At 38.3% G+C, this 18304-nt stretch overlaps 4 protein-coding genes across 4 annotated transcripts; 3 read left to right on the top strand and 1 right to left on the bottom strand.

The window, feature by feature from the left end:
- The first annotated feature begins 564 nt into the window (after positions 1-564).
- LOC101293765 (subtilisin-like protease-like) lies at positions 565-4258 on the top strand. The gene is made up of 12 exons (XM_004296080.1): positions 565-570; positions 977-1086; positions 1166-1263; positions 1373-1540; positions 1892-2000; positions 2099-2657; positions 2732-2829; positions 2911-3159; positions 3232-3346; positions 3421-3631; positions 3720-3875; positions 3981-4258. The coding sequence occupies exons 1-12, from the start codon at positions 565-567 to the stop codon at positions 4256-4258; spliced, it is 2157 nt and encodes a 718-aa protein (XP_004296128.1).
- Positions 4259-4785: 527 nt separating this feature from the next.
- Positions 4786-8361, top strand: LOC101293474 (subtilisin-like protease-like). The gene is made up of 11 exons (XM_004296079.1): positions 4786-4872; positions 4974-5083; positions 5159-5256; positions 5347-5511; positions 5957-6062; positions 6145-6679; positions 6767-6864; positions 6947-7198; positions 7296-7410; positions 7521-7734; positions 7817-8361. Exons 1-11 carry the CDS (start codon positions 4786-4788, stop codon positions 8359-8361), a joined length of 2325 nt encoding a protein of 774 aa, XP_004296127.1.
- An 876-nt stretch (positions 8362-9237) lies between these two features.
- On the top strand, positions 9238-10515 carry LOC101298402 (26S protease regulatory subunit 7-like). The gene has a single exon (XM_004294851.1). It carries the CDS (start codon positions 9238-9240, stop codon positions 10513-10515), a length of 1278 nt encoding a protein of 425 aa, XP_004294899.1.
- Positions 10516-11896: 1381 nt separating this feature from the next.
- LOC101298103 (DNA damage-inducible protein 1-like) lies at positions 11897-16319 on the bottom strand. Its single transcript, XM_004294850.1, has 16 exons — positions 16173-16319; positions 16017-16049; positions 15660-15787; positions 15435-15543; positions 15108-15224; positions 14864-14929; positions 14646-14708; positions 14513-14557; positions 14200-14261; positions 13648-13741; positions 13456-13548; positions 13307-13376; positions 13141-13211; positions 12718-12775; positions 12603-12628; positions 11897-12375 (listed from the first exon to the last, which is right to left on the bottom strand). The coding sequence occupies exons 1-16, from the start codon at positions 16236-16238 to the stop codon at positions 12247-12249; spliced, it is 1230 nt and encodes a 409-aa protein (XP_004294898.1). The 5' UTR covers positions 16239-16319; the 3' UTR covers positions 11897-12246.
- Positions 16320-18304: the final 1985 nt, after the last annotated feature.

Below are 18304 nucleotides of genomic sequence, written 5' to 3'. Positions count from 1 at the left end.
ATTCTTCAGAGTATATATAGCCAGAAACCATTGTGCAAAGAGAAATAAAATACATGTCTCTTAAAGCATGAAGTAACTTCAACAGTGTATGAACTTCTTCAGTTTATACGCAGTTCTCAACTTCTCATAGAACAAGTAGTACAACAGTGCATGAATACCTGCACAGGTTAACCACACACTCTAATTATACTTGATTATGAACACGGATAACATACCAAATGAACAGTATAATCATGCACTACATGACACATTCAATTAGATGGACAAGATTCACCATATAAAAAGTCAATCTTTCTGATGAAATTAGTACATACGTGGAAGATGATTGATGAAATTAGTACTCGTTTCATCTATGATTGATGAAACGAGGAAGATGATTAAGCTGTCAGATAAGCAAGTCATAACTAAATATTCATAGCAATATTTTTGGATAAAAAGATGGGATTTCTCTTGAGAAATTGCAGTGATAGTCTTCAAATACAATTTGAGAATACTATCAAATACAAGTATGGTCGTCTCTTACATTCCTCATTAGGTTAATAATAAAAGAGAACAACTGTTACAATGAGTGTAATATGATTTGTTACATAAATTATTCCAATCTCAATAAATCGCTTTACTCTCAAAATCGTGATTTGTTACATGAATCACTCCAATCTCAATAAATCTATTTTCTTTCAAAATCCGAAACTACGTTCTTACTAATTTGGGCTCCAAAAACAGGGTTTAAAAACAGAGGAAAGCAGAGTCCTCTATCACCACTCTTTGACCAAGAAAATCAAATGACACATTCTTCATTTCTCCCTCCTTTTCTCCTCTTTCTTCTTCTCCTCTCTCTGTTTCAGTTGCCTGCCGATGCGGCCAAACAGGCATGCCTTCATAGACTTACGAGCTTTTAGATTGGTTTCGATATAGTTTCCGAAACTGCAACGTTCATGAGTTATACTAATGCCTTCTTGATCATTCTCTGTTTCAGTCTTACATTGTGTACTTGGGAAGACATTGCCATGGCCTGAACCCTACATCCCTCGAACTCCAAGCCGCTACGAATTCTCATTACGATTTGCTTGGAAGTGTTTTGGGCAGGTATGGAATTTCTTTTAACTTCCTTCCAGGGTATGTGTTTTTGTCATGACCAATTCTTTGTTTCGATTTCTTTGTGTAGCAATGAGAGGGCCCAAGAAGCAATGTTTTACTCCTATACTGGCCAGATCAATGGCTTTGCTGCTGTCTTAGATGAAGAAGAGGCTTCACAGATTGCTAGTAGGATTTTAATCTCTCTGTGTATTCATGAACAAGTGTTAGGTCATTTTGCAGTTTGCTCTGTTTTACTCTGTTCTGGTTCTCTGACTAGATTTTCTTCAAATTTCAGAGAATCCAAATGTTGTTTCTGTTTTACCAAACAGAAAAGTAGAACTACATACAACTCATTCATGGGAATTTATGGAATTAGAAGACAAAGCTGGAGTACCTCGTCCCGGTTCTCTTTGGAAGAAAGCAAAGTTTGGTGAAAATATTATCATTGGAAACCTTGACACTGGTAATTTCTGTTCAGTTAATTGATCTTATTAGAATTTGCATATGAAATTTGAATGAAATCAAATCAGTTACATGCTTTTCTCTTATTACTGTAGTCTTTAGTTCTGCATGAGGTTTTAAAATTTGATTTGTTGTATACATACATTTTTTCACACATTATACCTTCAGATGAAATCAAATTATTTGAAATTTCTGCTCCTTTTAAGTGATTAGTTAGGGTTTGTATCAGATATATGATGATCAACCCAACACTGCCTTTAGGGAACTGCTTGTAATTTATTTTTTCTCCTTCTAATCGCCAATACTAATTTGTTTGACACACTGTTTTGTCTGTAACATCTGTTTCCGGTAGGTGTGTGGCCGGAATCAGAGAGCTTTAACGACGAAGGATTTGGACCAATCCCATCCAAGTGGCGTGGAGCTTGTCTGTTTGACACCAAAGACAAAGTTCGTTGCAACAGGTCAGTGAATCTCCTTTCCAGTTCTTGCTGTTTTCTTCCAAACCATACTTAATGTGAAAAGATTGTTAATAAATCATTGGCATTATCTTTTTATCCAGGAAGCTAATCGGAGCAAGGTACTTTAACAAAGGCTACTTGGCGAATGTCAAACTCAATAAGGACACCATTCCACCCAGTCTTCTCGTCTCCCCTCGTGACCAGGAAGGCCATGGCTCACATACCCTTTCGACAGCCGGTGGCAGTTTTGTGCCGGGGGCTAATGCTTTTGGAAATGGAAATGGCACTGCTAAAGGTGGATCCCCGAAAGCTCGTGTTGCTGCTTACAAAGTGTGTTGGCCTAGTGTTGATGGCTATACAGAAGGAGGGTGTTTCGCTGCAGACATCTTTGCCGCGTTTGATGCTGCAATCAGTGACGGTGTTGATGTTCTTTCTTTGTCTCTTGGTGGTAATGCTGTAGAGTTTTCGCAGGATGAGATCTCAATAGGAGCGTTCCATGCCGATAAGCATGGAATCGTTGTGGTGTGCTCAGCTGGTAATTCAGGGCCTACTCCGGGTACAGTGACTAATGTTGCACCTTGGATGTTAACAGTTGGAGCTAGCACCCTTGATCGCGAATTCACTAGTTTTCTAACCTTTGGAAGGGGGAAGCATCTGAAGGTATTCCCTATTTGACTCCTTGTTTCTGTTTCTGTTTCGACCCTGCAATGTGACACTTTCTACTTTCATGATAGGGAACAAGTCTTTCCTCAACAGGTTTGCCATCTAAAAAGTATTTTCCTTTGATAAGTGGAGCCAATGCTAATGCAGCTACTGCGCGTCCTGAAGATTCGTGAGTACCACTATTGTGCTAATGATTCAGTTTTATATAATCTACAGTACTTGACAATATTCTCTTGTGGAACTTCTTCAGCTTGCTATGTTTGAATGGAACCCTCAACCCAAAGAAGGTGAAGGGAAAAATCTTGGTATGTCTACGTGGTGGTGATATTTCGAGGACAGAAAAGGGCGTGATGGCAGCCCTTGCTGGTGCTGTTGGAATGGTTTTGGTTAATGATGAGGAAAGTGGAAATGACATTACAGCTGATCCTCATGTGCTCCCGGCTACACATCTCACTTACACTGATGGAAAACGTGTCTTTGAGTACTTGAATTCTACCAAGTAAATTTGCAGACCTTCCATTTTGCTTTCGAACTTGTATAGTTTTCGGCTTATGTGATTTGTATACATCAGGACTCCTTTGGCTCGCATTACTCGTGTTAAGACGGTACATGGAACAAAGCCAGCTCCAGTTATGGCTGCTTTCTCATCTCGGGGACCAAGTCCCATTGAGCCATCAATCCTCAAGGTACTGTTTGAAATTCTTTCTCGAAAACTTGTTCATGTTTGGTAATGTCTAACTTATTCTGGTTTGCATATCAGCCTGATATCACAGCACCAGGAGTGGATATAATTGCTGCTTTTACTGGAGCAACTAGTCCAACTGACCCGTCTAATAAGCCTCGCCCACGTTACATTACAGAATCTGGAACTTCTATGTCATGCCCTCATGTATCTGGAATCGTTGGTCTTCTGAAAACACTCTACCCGACATGGAGCCCTGCTGCTATTAGATCTGCAATCATAACCACAGGTACTGTACCATATCGTATTGTTAAAGTCTGCAGTCACGCTTGTCCTGTACCTCCTAATATATTTTCATCGACTTGCTTCCTTTGCAGCAAGAAGATGGGACAATGTAGGGGAGTCAATTTTGGATTCAACCAAGGAACCGGCAACACCATTTGCTTATGGTGCAGGCCATGTTAATCCGAATCGCGCAGCAGATCCGGGACTTGTCTATGACTTAACTACCAATGATTACTTGAATTTCTTATGTGCTCGTGGATACAATGCATCAGTTCTCAAACTATTTTCCGACAAGCCAGTCAAATGTTCCAGGACCTCACACGTTGCTGATCTGAACTATCCTACAATAGCAGTTCCTGATCTTCAGGACAAACCAATTACCATTTATAGAAGAGTGAAGAATGTTGGTACTCCAGGCACATATGTAGCACAGGTTCAAGCACCAGCTGGAGTTTCTGTTTCGGTTCAGCCTAGCAAGCTGGAATTTAAGTCTGTTGGTGAAGAGAAGGAATTCAAGGTTACGCTGAAGGCGAATAGTAAGGTTCGAAATCAAGACTATGTGTTTGGAGAATTGAAATGGTCTGATGGCAAGCACTATGTGACGAGTCCTATTGCTGTGATGCAATACTAGAAATGACAACATGTTGGCTAGTTAGTACATTTAAAATTCGCAAACATTATTTTGTATAGGTCTGTTTCTGTCCTATTCAACATAAATAAAAACTAAAGAAATCTTGATGATTTTGTTTTTTCATGATTGGTTACTTGCAATTTATTATAAAATTACATTTCTTTTTATTTTCAAATCACTGCTTGCCTCCCAGAAAAACAGTATTTGAGACAAAGACTTGTAAACTGGTACTGATTATTGCATCTTATCGTTTATTTACAGAGAGCACTGATTCTTTCTTTTGTTTTGGTCTGAAGAGAGTACTGATTCTAATGGCTAGTATATGGTCATCTTATGAAAGTAAAGAAGAAGAATAAAAGTGGTCAACCATTTTCTTTGTGGGAATCTACTTTATGTTCTAGTTATTAGTGCCATTCATTTTATAAGGTTATAATCAAACATTATGTCACACAAAGAAATGAACTTAACCAGCTTTGGTGGTGAACTTTTTAGTTATTAGCAGAGAGGCAAATCAAAGCTTCACAGCAATGGTGCTTTCATCTCTTTCACCCTTGCTATTATTATCAGCAGTCTTGTTTTCTCTATTGCAGACACCTACCCTTTCCATAGAAAAGGTAAGCATGCCTCTGTTTTGGTTCAATTAGTTCAAATTGTGGTTGATGACCTTCTATGGATTTTCAGTTCTTATAGTTTCTGTTTCTTCATGGTATTGCAGCCATATATAGTGTACTTGGGAGCACATTCTCATGGTCCAAACCCATCTTCGGTTGATCTCGGCTACGTCAGAAATTTTCACTACGATTTTCTGGGGTCATTCTTGAGAAGGTACTATAGGCAAAGTTAAACAGTGGTTCATTTTCATTCAACCTTATGTTAATTTGTTTAGAATTTCATTGACAGCAATAGAAGTGCCAAAGATGTGATTTTCTACTCCTATACTAAACACATTAATGGTTTTGCTGCAATTCTTGAAGAAGAAGAAGCTGCTCAGATTGCTAGTAAGTAGTACTAAAAATATAGACAGATATAATATTTCTCTTCTTAATCTTATATTCTTATTAAGATACTGAATAATTTTGACGCTGCAGAAGATCCAAATGTGATATCAGTTTTCCTAAACAAGGGAAAACAGCTGCAAACTACGCGGTCATGGAATTTTCTCGGACTAGAGAGAAATGGACTAATTCCTTCAGACTCCATTTGGAAGAAATCAAGATTTGGTGAAGATACAATAATTGCAAACATTGATACTGGTAAGTTCTCTATATTTCCTGTTTAATAGCACCAGTTACTTGTGAACTACTGTAGCATTCTTCGAGGAGTTTGATTTACTTGAATGAAACCCTGAAGTTGATAGGCATTGTTTTTTAGACTTGACAAGTTAATGTACTGGTACACTTTGTGATGGAAGCATAGTGTAAGTTGCAGACTTGCAGTACGAGTACTGAAATTTTGAAAAGTAATGGATTTATAACACTCTTCCACACTCTTTTTTCTGTGGTATCATGTAAGCATGATACCTCCAATACCAAATCTTAACCTAATCTGATTTGATCTCTACACTCGTTAGTATGTATAATGTAATATACTAGTTGACAATCCAACAACATAACATGTCAATTTTCTTATTGGCTGTGTTATACACTTATACTATTTGACTAATATTACTATATCCTGATTGTGTTTACTGTGTTATAGGTGTTTGGCCAGAATCAAAAAGCTTTAGTGATGAAGGATTGGGACCTGTCCCTTCCAAGTGGCATGGAACTTGTCAACGTGACACAAAGCAAGTTCAATGCAACAGGTTCACTCTTTTCCATATCCACCAGCTCCAACCTTTTGTTTCAGAAAAAGCAATTCATATAGGATTAAATTTTTGAATGCAGAAAGCTGATTGGAACTAGGTACTTCAACAATGGTCTTGCCATGTATGCCGGCCCTCTCAACTCGTCATATTCCACTGTCCGGGACCATGATGGTCATGGATCACATACCTTATCCACGGCTGCAGGTGGTTTTGTTCCAGGAGTTAGTGTTTTTGGCAATGGCAATGGAACCGCCAAGGGTGGCTCACCTCAAGCACGTGTTGCTGCATATAAGGTATGCTGGCCAACATTTGAAGGTGTTCAATGCTCTGAGGCAGACATCTTAGCTGCCTTTGATGCTGCAATAAGTGATGGTGTCGATGTAATCTCCGTGTCTCTTGGTGGAGGAACAGAGGAGTATTTCAACGATGCTATCTCAATAGGGTCCTTCCATGCAGTTAAAAATGGCATTGTTGTGGTAAGTGCAGCTGGAAACTCTGGACCAAATCCGGGGACAGTATTAAACTTGTCGCCATGGTTAGTGACAGTCGGCGCTAGCACAGTTGATCGAGAGTTCACAAGCTCTGTTTTCCTCGGAAACAAAAAGCAATTCAAGGTAACACATGCATATTTTCTGTAAAATTCGCTTTAGTAGCTAGACATGATGAGTTGCACCAACTTGTTTTCATTTCCACTATGTCAGGGAGCAAGCCTTTCAGCAAAAGACTTACCATCTGAAATGTTTTACCCGTTGATCAGTGCTGCAGATGCGAGAAATGCTAATGCATCCACTAGAGAAGCGTAAGCTCAATGCTAAAGTTTAGTAGTTTTACAAAGTTGCATGAAATTGGCAATGTCTAATCTAATTTATCTCAACTCACAGTGAAGTTTGCAATGTTGGTGCCCTTGATCCTAGGAAAGTAAACGGAAAGATTTTGGTTTGCCTTCGAGAATACAACAATAATGAAAGAACCGAAAAAAGCCAGCAGGCTGATATTGCAGGTGCTTTAGGAATGATCTTGGTAAATGATGAGCAAAGTGGAAATGATGTTGTAGCCGATCCTCATGTGCTCCTTGTTTCGCATCTCAACTATAGCGATGGCAAACATGTCTTTGATTACATTAAATCCACCAAGTCTTTAATCTCTCACCCTATCTCTGTTTGAACATTCTTAATGTTAGACTTCATGTCTTAGTAACTAACATGTAGTGTAACTCTATTTTTACTACAGGCTTCCTGTGGCTTACCTAACTCCAGTAAAGGCTGAATTGGGAGTGAGGCCAGCTCCAACTGTAGCTCCATTTTCATCACGGGGGCCTAATCTTCTGGAGCAGGCAATCTTAAAGGTCAATAAATTACTTTTCTTATTTCTAGTTCAAAACAAATTTATATGCTTCTTGCTTTAATATTAACATACAGATTATATAGTAGATGAAAAGTTCATTACATATTTCAGCCTGATATCATTGCACCAGGGGTGAGTATAATCGCTGCTTATACTGAAGCAACAGGGCCAACTTATCAATCATCTGATACTCGTCGCGTTTCTTTTAATGTTCAAACCGGCACTTCAATGGCGTGCCCTCATGTATCCGGAGTTGCAGGGCTTTTGAGAACACTGCATCCAGATTGGAGTCCAGCAGTTATTAAATCTGCAATCATGACAACTGGTCTGTAACGTTTATCATTTTTTCTTAGTGAACTTGCATATCTATGGTAGTGTTACAAAGTTTTTATATATATCTTTGGCAGCTACAACACAAGATGACAGCAATGAACAGATGTTTGACTCGTCTGCTTATCTTAAGGCAACACCATTTGCTTATGGTGCAGGACACATTCAACCAAACAAGGCTATGGACCCAGGACTAATCTATAACCTAACAACACTTGATTACTTGGATCTCTTATGTGCTCGAGGATACAACGAAACAATGATCAAATCATTTTCTGATTCACCTTTTAAATGTCCCAAGTCTTTCAGTTTAGGAGACTTCAACTATCCAGCAATTGTAGTTCCTAACCTCGGTGCAACATTAGTAACCATTACTAGAAGAAGAGTTACAAATGTCGGATCACCTGGCACGTACAAAGTGCGCGTCAAGGCACCACCAGAAGTAGAGGTTTTGGTTAAACCTAGAAGCTTGAAGTTTGAGAGTATTGGCGAAGTGAAAAAGTTTGAAGTCATATTCAAAGCCAAGGTTAAGGGTAAGCCTCGAGGGTATGCATTTGGAGAGTTGATGTGGTCAGATGGCAATCACCATGTAAAGACTCCTCTTGCGGTGAAGCACGACTAGAAACTAATTTGGGATGTCTTTGAATTCAGCGCTGCATCTACTGTCTGTTCAACCTTTGGTCACACCATATTTATAGACCAAGAGATTAATGAGGTGCACAATACACTAGTTGTACCTATTCATGATTTGAAAAACACATTTGTACGAAATTCAATCTGGAAATCTACATTTAGCAACATAAAAACGAAAACTCGAGAAACACTTGAAAAGCAGTCGTCTTGGAACTTCAAATGGTTTGCTCATGTATGATCTTGCATCATTCCACCACCATGCATGTATGATTTTTATAAATTAACTCAGCCATCAAAGAGAAACCCTGCGGCTTGTTTTTCATTGCCATCAAAAAATTTAAAAGCTTGTATTACTGCATCTCTCCCGAACCCTTGCTCAACAAGCTTGGCAACTTTAGCTTCAAAATCAGGTCCCTCTGCAACCACATCAGTATCAAAAATAAATTTCACATTACTATTGACCACAAACTTCATGCTGATTCATCAATGAACTAGTATGATTTGTGCCGATAACGGAGTTAAAAGAAAAGGCTGCAGAGTAGAAGCTTAAGAACAGTGGAGATTAACCAACTGTAGGTAAAACAGAAACAATTTATGAACTATCCCATTTTTTTTTTAACAATTAATATTCTGACTGTCCTTATCTCTACTGTTTTCCTTGACTAATCTGAATATGGATTCTTAGTTCTATTCCTAACCAGATATGGAAACCGGTGAAGCTTATATAAGGTGCGCGAAGGTTGTCTTAGTCATACAACAAGCTTCAAGCAAATTGAACTAAACTAGCTTGGTTGATTGTTTTACCGCATTCAGCTGCAATATTCTAAACTCAAATCAATTCGAAACTTCTCTAACCTCTATTCAAATGGCGCCCGAGCCGGAGGACAACATCAAAGACGAGAAAAACCCTAGACCCCTCGACGCAGACGACATCGCACTCCTCAAAACCTATGGAAAAGGATCTTATTCAACTCCCATCAAAAACATGGAGAAGGAAATCAAAGACAAGGCTAAAACCGTGAAAAACTTATGTGGCATTAAGGAATCCCACACTGGCCTAGCTACTCCTACCCACTGGGATCTTAATTCAGATCAACAGCTGAAGGCGGAGAAACCTCTCAAGGTGGCAAGATGCACCAAGATAATTAGCCCTAATTCCGAAGATGCAAAATACGTCATCAACATTGCGCATATGGGCAAGTTTGTGGTGGGATTGGGCGATAGGGTTTCCCCAACTGATATAGAAGAAGGTATGCGTGTCGGAATCGACCTACACAAGTATCAAATTCAGATTCCTTTGCCTCCGAGAATTGATCCAACTGTGACCATGATGACTGTGGAAGACAAGCCAGATGTGACATACAATGACGTAGGTGGATGTAAGGACCAGATCGAAAAGATGCGAGAGGTTGTTGAGCTACCATTGCTTCACCCTGAGAAGTTTGTCAAGCTTGGAATTGACCCTCCCAAGGGTGTTCTCTGCTATGGTCCTCCAGGAACTGGAAAAACCCTTCTAGCTAGAGCCGTGGCGAATCGAACCGATGCTTGCTTCATTCGTGTCATTGGGAGTGAGCTTGTTCAGAAATATGTAGGAGAAGGAGCTAGGATGGTACGAGAGCTGTTCCAATTGGCAAGGACTAAGAAGGCTTGCATTATCTTTTTCGATGAAGTTGATGCCATAGGAGGTGCCAGGTTTGATGATGGTGCTGGCGGAGACACTGAAGTACAACGTACAATGCTTGAGATTGTGAACCAGCTCGACGGGTTTGATGCAAGAGGAAACATTAAGGTGTTGATGGCAACAAACAGGCCTGACACTCTAGATCCGGCATTGTTGCGCCCCGGAAGATTGGATAGGAAGGTCGAGTTTGGTCTGCCTGATATGGAGAGTAGAACTCAGATTTTCAAGATCCATGCAAGGACAATGAATTGTGAACGAGACATTAGATTTGAACTTCTGGCTCGGATGTGCCCTAATTCCACCGGAGCCGATATAAGAAGCGTGTGCACAGAAGCCGGAATGTTTGCCATTCGGGCACGGAGGAAGACGGTGACTGAGAAGGACTTCCTTGACGCCGTGAACAAAGTTATTAAGGGTTACCAAAAATTTTGTGCGACGCCCAAGTATATGGTTTACAATTGAGTTGGACGTTCTGGTAAAAAAAGGGGATTATTTACTTATTTTTAAAACTATTTATTTTATACTTTTATATTCAAGGACACTTCAAGGTTCAAGCTTCCTAGAAATAAAGATTTATATAGAGTAAAAATATAGAACCTCATAGTTCAAGCATACTACAAATTAAGATTTATATAATATGCATCTAAAAATATAGAAGTTGAGCAAAAGACATCAGTTGAGCAAAATCACAACAACTCAACAAGCATGATCAAAAGATGAAATAGTTTTTTGTGACGATCTATATCATGCTTTCCTACCTGGAAATGAAAAGATCACTCATCAGCCTAGCTATCAACCAATAGTATGAATGAGATGTTAACAATATATATGCAAAGACATACAGGTTGTTAATTATATTAAATAATATTTTATGTTCGAAATACATACAATTTATTGTTATAAAGTATTCATAATTTAAATTTTTGATTTAGGTATCTTAATTATTATTTTCTCTAAGAAATTGGAGTAGACTAAACATAGGACAATGAATTGTGAGAGAGACATTTTGAGCTTCTGGCTCGGATGTGTCCCAATTCCTACGGAGCCGATATAAGAAGCGTGTGCACAGAAGCCGGAATGTTTGTCGATCATTCGTGCACGGAGAGAAGGACTTCCCTGACGCCGTGAACAGAGTTATTAAGGGGTACCAAAAATTTAGTGCGACGCCCAAATATATGGTTTACAATAGTGTATGCTGAAAACGCAATGATATTTTTTATTTTTCTTTCTAGAATTGCATGTGTTTGTAAGCTACTTAAAGCTAGACTGTGTCATTCTAGGTGATACAAAGTTCCCAATATGTTGTCTAGCTTCACACCCATCTTTGATCCTGCAATGCTAGACGGTTCAGTTTAATTCCTTAAAAGACTAATGAACCTAGTCGATCATTTAGTGTTGTATACTGTCCCTTTAGAGAGGGATGAAAGCATCATGGAGAATTGGGACAAATAAACAAAACTTAAATTTCATGTCCTAAGAATTCTGCAGCCAGATGCGAAATGAGACTTTATAGTGTGAGCAGTAGTATCACGTAATGATCTATCAAAGCAGGGAGGATAGGCTTTGGGTAGCCGTTTCCAGGATTGGTGGAGGATCAAAAACCATGTGAGAAGATTTTCTCCTCAAGAGTGAACACTATAGGGCGATCAGTTCTATGCAATCTTTTTCACATAATCTCCATCATCTAAATAATGTAGTTCAATTTTGGTTGAACCAGGATGCACCAATTGATTTTGCTGTCGAATAGTTGACATAAAACAGTATAACACTTCCACAACTCAACCCTTTCGTCACACCACATTCATAGACCAAGAGAATTTAATGAGCAAAAATCATTAGTTCTACCAACTTGATTTTAAAACACATTTGTAAGAAATTCATTCTGGAAACTAAATTTAGCAACATGAAAACAGAAACTGGAAAAAATCACTTGAAAAGCAGTAGTCTTGGAACTGCAAATGGTTTACTCATGTAAATTGTACTGTTAAATTCTCGATGTATGGGTATCAACCAACTAAATGAATGGAACTGCAAATTTTACCCATGAAAATTGTACTGATTAATCCTCGTTGTAAACTGCAACACTGCTTTATCACCTTTATGGGTATCAACCAATTAAATGAATGGGTAAACTCAAATACCCAAAGTATGATCTTGCATCAATCCACTGATATATGAGTTTTATAAATTAACTCAGCCACTGAAGAGAAACGATGCGGCTTGTTCTTCATTGCCATTAAAAAGTTGAAGAGCTTGTATCACTGCATCTCTCCCAAACCCTAGCTCAACAAGCTTTGCAATTTTGGCTTCAAAATCAGGTCTCTGCAACCACATCATTATCAAAAGAGAAAGTTCAGATGATTATTGACCACAAACTTCATGCTGATTCATCAATGAAGAGAAGAACTAGCATGATTTGTGCCAACAATGGAGTTAAAAATAAGAGCTGAAGAGTAGAAGCTTAAGAACAGCTGAGATTAACCAACTATAGATGATATAAAGGAGGTCGAATTTCTTCACAGAAGTTGGTAAAGTGTAGAGAAATTTACCTGACTTGTGTTAGGATGAGCAGTCCCTGAACCAAAGTCAAAAGAAAAGAAAAAAAAAATCAGTTTTCGCTCATCAGTAACCCCATGCTAAATACAGCCAATTTCTATAACTAACCAGATGATTGCCCTCCAGTTGATACATCTTTGCTCTTATCTGTTGTTCCAGATATCACCTATGGAACAATGTATTAGGTTACAGTGAGCAAAAGTAGTTGACTAGGAAAATCATTTATTTACACGCCTTCCTATTTAGACTAGGTCTGCAGCTGCAACTAATAACCTACATTGGTGATGATTTATTAAACGCATATTTGGAAGGATCTTGTTGTTATATGTGCTGGAACTCTCTTCCATGACCGTGCATTTAGATGAGAGGGAATGACGTCTCAAAGTGCCAACTGTCTTCCTAACGATCTTCCTACAAGACCCTAGCGAGTGTGATGTCTCTACGATTTACTGTATGGAAAATGGTGTGTATTCAAACTTCATCAAATTGATGTAAGAAAACAAAAACAAAAATGTCAACTCAAGTACTTACAGGAGCTCCTGAGCTGGATGCTTCCTTGGACATCCTTTCTTCATCCAGAAATCGAGATGGCAAGTCTTTTTCTGAAATTAGACAAAACTCCTTAAGGGATTTTGAAAATATCAATGGGTTTACAAAAGAAGACAGTCAAATCTACGAGGGAGATCATAGAACAAACCTTGTAAAAATGGCACAGAGACTTCTCCCCCACCAACTCTCAACACATTATCCTTCAAGTCTATACTGCACTGAAAACATAAGCAAGGTTAGCAGAGTAACAAACATGGAAAACTCTACCAAGTTACATCATCGGACTATGGACTTCACCTGATGCTTTCGGAGCATATCCAACCCAAAGAGGAACTCTATATTTGAAGCATCCAGTACCAGGAAGGAGCAGGGGTAAAAATTATTCCCAATCTACAGACAATGTTATCAATTATTAAGGAAAAGCCTGTCATGTATCCATCTCAAAGTAACAGCATAAAATGATATGAAAGGTTTTTATCAGACTGCTACCTTAATAGGAGCTACGTGTATTCGACCCAATATCTCTGATTGACCAACTCCATGAGCAATACCCTTGTAACGTTGATCTAAAAGCCTCAACAATCTAGGAAAAAAAATCGACATTAACCCTTTGTATTAATATGAATAAAAAAACCAACAGCATTCCCAATGCAATAAAGAGTTCCCAAGTCGATCCTTTCGCAGATTCATCTATAAGGCCTATCTCAAAAGGTCAATTCGAATAAGTAAAGTAACTTTTGTAAAATAAACCCAGTGCATACAACCACATAACTAGTACCAAAGGATGTATTGCCATCAAGAAGGATAGCATTTGACACCTAAATTGGAAAACCCAATTAGACCTCGAAACTATTCATTATAACATGTGAAATATACACACTAAATCCACATGTATTATTCCAAAAAACAAAACGAAAAATAGACGAAGAAGTATATGCATAATGGTATTTCACGTCAAACTCTTTATATGAAATCAAGCTCAACTCTTTACCACAACCAGCAGAAAGAAAAATTACTATCTTATATTAAAAGAGCTCATACCCGCAACGCTCAGCACAGGATTTTGATATAATCGTTGACTGTGCTCCACTGTCAACAAATGCCTGGAACAAGTAAAGATACATTAACAAACTCTGTAATTTTGTTCTTAATTGAAGAACTACATCCAGCAAAAATAGGAGTTGAGTAACTGACAATACCAATGAATATGGATAATTAAAATCAAATTAACAAAAGGGGTTGAATTAAGTAAATACTTGAGAGAGCAACACAACTGAAACAAAAAAGAGTCATCTGACTGTACAATAAACTCAAAAGACAGATATGAAAATCCTCGCTATTATGTTCAGATTACCTTCAAGGGGACACCATTAACTTCCATGTCAACATACAGCATAACCTGAATATACATAGTGTCAAACTGTAGAACTTAAAAGAAATAAAGCAAACAATAAGAGCAGATAATGGAGATTGGCAATCTTACGTACCACCCTCCCAAAAGCTTCGGGGTTATGTTCTAAAGCAGCAGCCCAATTCTCATCAATTCCTTTCTGCAAAAGACATTGGCAATACGGCAAACCATCAGAACAAATAAAATTTCACATTATTGCGTTCAGAAGTGATTCTTTGACTATGTTACGAGTGGCACATAAGATAAAAAACAACTATAGGATCACTTGAATTAGTGAACTTCACACCGACTAACCTGGCGAATAGCAGCTTCAATCTTCTTCTGGGCTTCAACATCAAAAGGGTCTGCAAAAAGAAGAGCCTGCTCACAAGATATAGGTAGACAGAAACTTCATCAATTAGAGTGATCAGAAAATCATGCCAAAATTGCCATATGGTCATATGTATATAATTTTTACACTCATACATATATACCCTAAGCCATGTAAAGCAGAATCTATCCTACAATCACTATGAGAAAGGGGGGAAAAGGTACTAACATTCTCCTCCTCAAGTTGTCGTCGCTGTTCAGAATTTTGGCGGTGAAGCTGACGTAAAACTTCCTGCAGTCTGTTCAGATCATCTCCAAGAATAACTTGTGCTAATTCAGGATTACTCTGTAATGTTTCCGTAAAGAGTAAGATTGTTTGAAAACTCTTCAAAATAAAAACAGTTGCATAAATATGCACCAGACAGTTTCTACTTTCATAGCAACAAAAAATAATAATTCATCTAATTACTCTAGCTCTGAATCAATTATGTCATGGGCGTCTAAAATCTCATCCAAACGCAGAGAAACAAACTGAAGAAAAAGAACACCATCGTACCTGAAACAACTGTGACATTGCATTAGAATCATTCCTAATCTGCAGCTGGAAAGCCCCTGGATTTACAGCAGACCCATCTGGATTTAAGCTCAGTGCATTGCTGGAAGCACTGAAATGTATCCATACACCAATTAAACGCATGAACACCATCAAGGGAATTGTAAAGACAGTACCCAAAACTCTTAAGAGATAATGCTATTGAGAATTCTCGCAAACGCAGCATACCGAGACACGGCATTGGATACCATCATGATCATGTCATCATCTTTCACACCGATCGCACTAAGTTTCTCAGAATTTCTAACTTCCATCCCATTATACAGAAGCTGCTGATTCTGAAGCAGCACCCCGGTCTACTCAATACCAAAACAATTCATGCATTCACTAAACGTTAATCCATCAATTAATCAAAAACACAAAATCTGCATTGAAATTCCAGCTCTTCTCTAGTTCCCCTAACTCCCCCAAGCAACAACCAAAGATCCAAACTTTACTTCAATTCAATAACCAAACACTTAAAACCCCATCAATGAAACTCGAAACAACAAAAATCAATGATGAAATGTTCAAGAAATTTCTCACCTCCACTTCCAGGAGAGCTTTCACGTTTTCAACCTATAAAAAGCAAAACCCAGAAAATCAATTGAAATAAATAAAGCACCAATAAGTCCAATTTTACAGAAAGCTAAGTAATTGAGAATTAGGTTTTTTGGGGGGAGATGAAATTAGGGTTTTTACAGTCTCGTGAGGATCGACGTCTAAGGAGATGAACTGCTCGTCGGCGGTCATTACTGTGATCTTCATCTTGGTTTTCCGAGCTGGAGAGGCACAGGGAGCTGAGAATGATGTAAAAGGTTTGGAGATTTGAGTTTGGTTAGTTTTGTTTTACTTATAGAAGTCTTCCACTTGAAGAAGAAGAAGAAGAAGAAGAAGAAGAACAGGTGAGAACAGGATTGGGTTAAAATGTGGAACTACGAATCAGATGACGTCATCTGACTTTGGACATTTTTGTTCAAATTCTGATTGATTCTAAACGCTGCGTTTTGTCATAGCAATCTCTTTTCTCTTAATTTTTTTAACGATAAACAACTCTTGCCAGTACTATTTGGTCTAGTGGCATAGTCTCTTATTTACTAAGTGCTTAGTAAGTGAGAGGTTATAAATTCGACTCACGCAGTTATAATTTACCTGATAAAAAAAAAAACTAAACCCAAAATTCATCTTAAGCCATAATAAGCCGTTACATATTTTCCCGTTGTCATTTAAAGCAAACAAGGAGTTAAGTGGTACTACTCCAGAGACGCTAGAGATAATAATGCACACGCCGAAGCACGCTTATAGTGCACACCAAAACATGCTTAGAGTGCACATCACAGTGTGCTTAGGCTCCTAATTAATACAAAGAAATTATTAGCCAAAGAAACCCAGCCATAGCAGGTCAACGAGCTTCCAATGGCCAGATACATCTCCCTACAGAGCCCAATCGTCAGCCCAAGTCTGACCCATTCCCTAGAAATGACATGTCGTATGTCCCAATGCTAGCAACACCATCTACTGCTCATAACCAAATCACCCCGCCTGCCACAACCGATCTCCGCCGCCACGGAAACATACTGCAATGACCCAGATTGATCTGCCGACAAAGACGACTAGCTGGTTTAGGATAGCCAGGACCATGTCGTGCAAGGGAGATGAAAGCCTGAACCTCAAAGCAGAAAACTTGATCCCCGAGGGAGACTTTTCCATGGAAGACCCGTCAACCATCATTAATACCCGTCTGGCAGCACCCTAGATAGCAAGGACAAAGCCCACTACCATAAGCATCGTCGAACATGAATGTATTGAGTGATTTAATTAGTGCTCTTGAGGCTGAGAGGCAAAGAGGTTTGGGGTTTTTTTTTTATTGAACTTAATAATTTAGAGACCATGAAACCACCTAATTGGACAAAAACAACTTATATGCTACGTGCAACTAGTCTATTGTGACTCAAACTTTACAGAGAAGAGACGTGTTTATGCCACTAGATTAAATGATATTGAGTTGTCATATCAATCTTCTGAAGTTGTTTTTTTTTTGTTCCTGAAGTTGTTGAACTATATATACTCATGTCATGGACACGCATGACATAACTCATATTCGTACGAAGTTCAGCACTAATAACGTGCATGCATTTTTCAGAACCCAAGCTTATCAATATCATTAGAGTGCATATTCTAAAATACTTGCTAGCAAGCCATGCCAATAATCCAATATATGGTATAGATACTGACAAGGCATTCGATTTTAGAAATAAAACATGGGTTATAATTAATACTAGGGCTGCCACTTGGTTTGGTAAATATCAAACCGATCGAAAACCGACCGAAAATTTATGATTTGGTAAACCGAATTTTAGTAATTGAAATCAAAAAAACCGAAACCGAGAAATACCGAAAAAGTTGGTTTGGTTTTTGGTAAATACCGAATTTACCGAAATTCTAATTATTTAAAGACTTATATTTCTAAAAACACACAGACTAATAATCTTATCTCACGTTTTCAATTGTATATACCATTTAGTAAAAAACAAGACAATGAATAGAAAAATTCAACTATACTTGGTAGCATTCGGGTCTCAATTAAAGCGATCAACTTTAATTCAATATTACTTGTTATATAAAAACGCTCTTACCTACCCGTCTTAGTCGATTCATCACACACACACATAGACAAACCCACTTAGATGACATGTAACCGCCCATGTAAAAATTTAGGAATGTTTTTACCTCTCTTGATGATAGGGCTCTCCATAGGAAGTACAAGCGTAAATAGGGTTAGCCGCCTTGATCAAGGCCAAAACATTATCAAAAATACCTAATTTTTCTACCCA

This window comes from Fragaria vesca, linkage group LG3 (assembly GCF_000184155.1).
Source record: "Fragaria vesca subsp. vesca linkage group LG3, FraVesHawaii_1.0, whole genome shotgun sequence".
NCBI lineage: Eukaryota > Viridiplantae > Streptophyta > Magnoliopsida > Rosales > Rosaceae > Fragaria > Fragaria vesca.
Note: the sequence above shows the minus strand (reverse complement) of the source record. Positions and strands in the feature narration are given on the sequence as shown.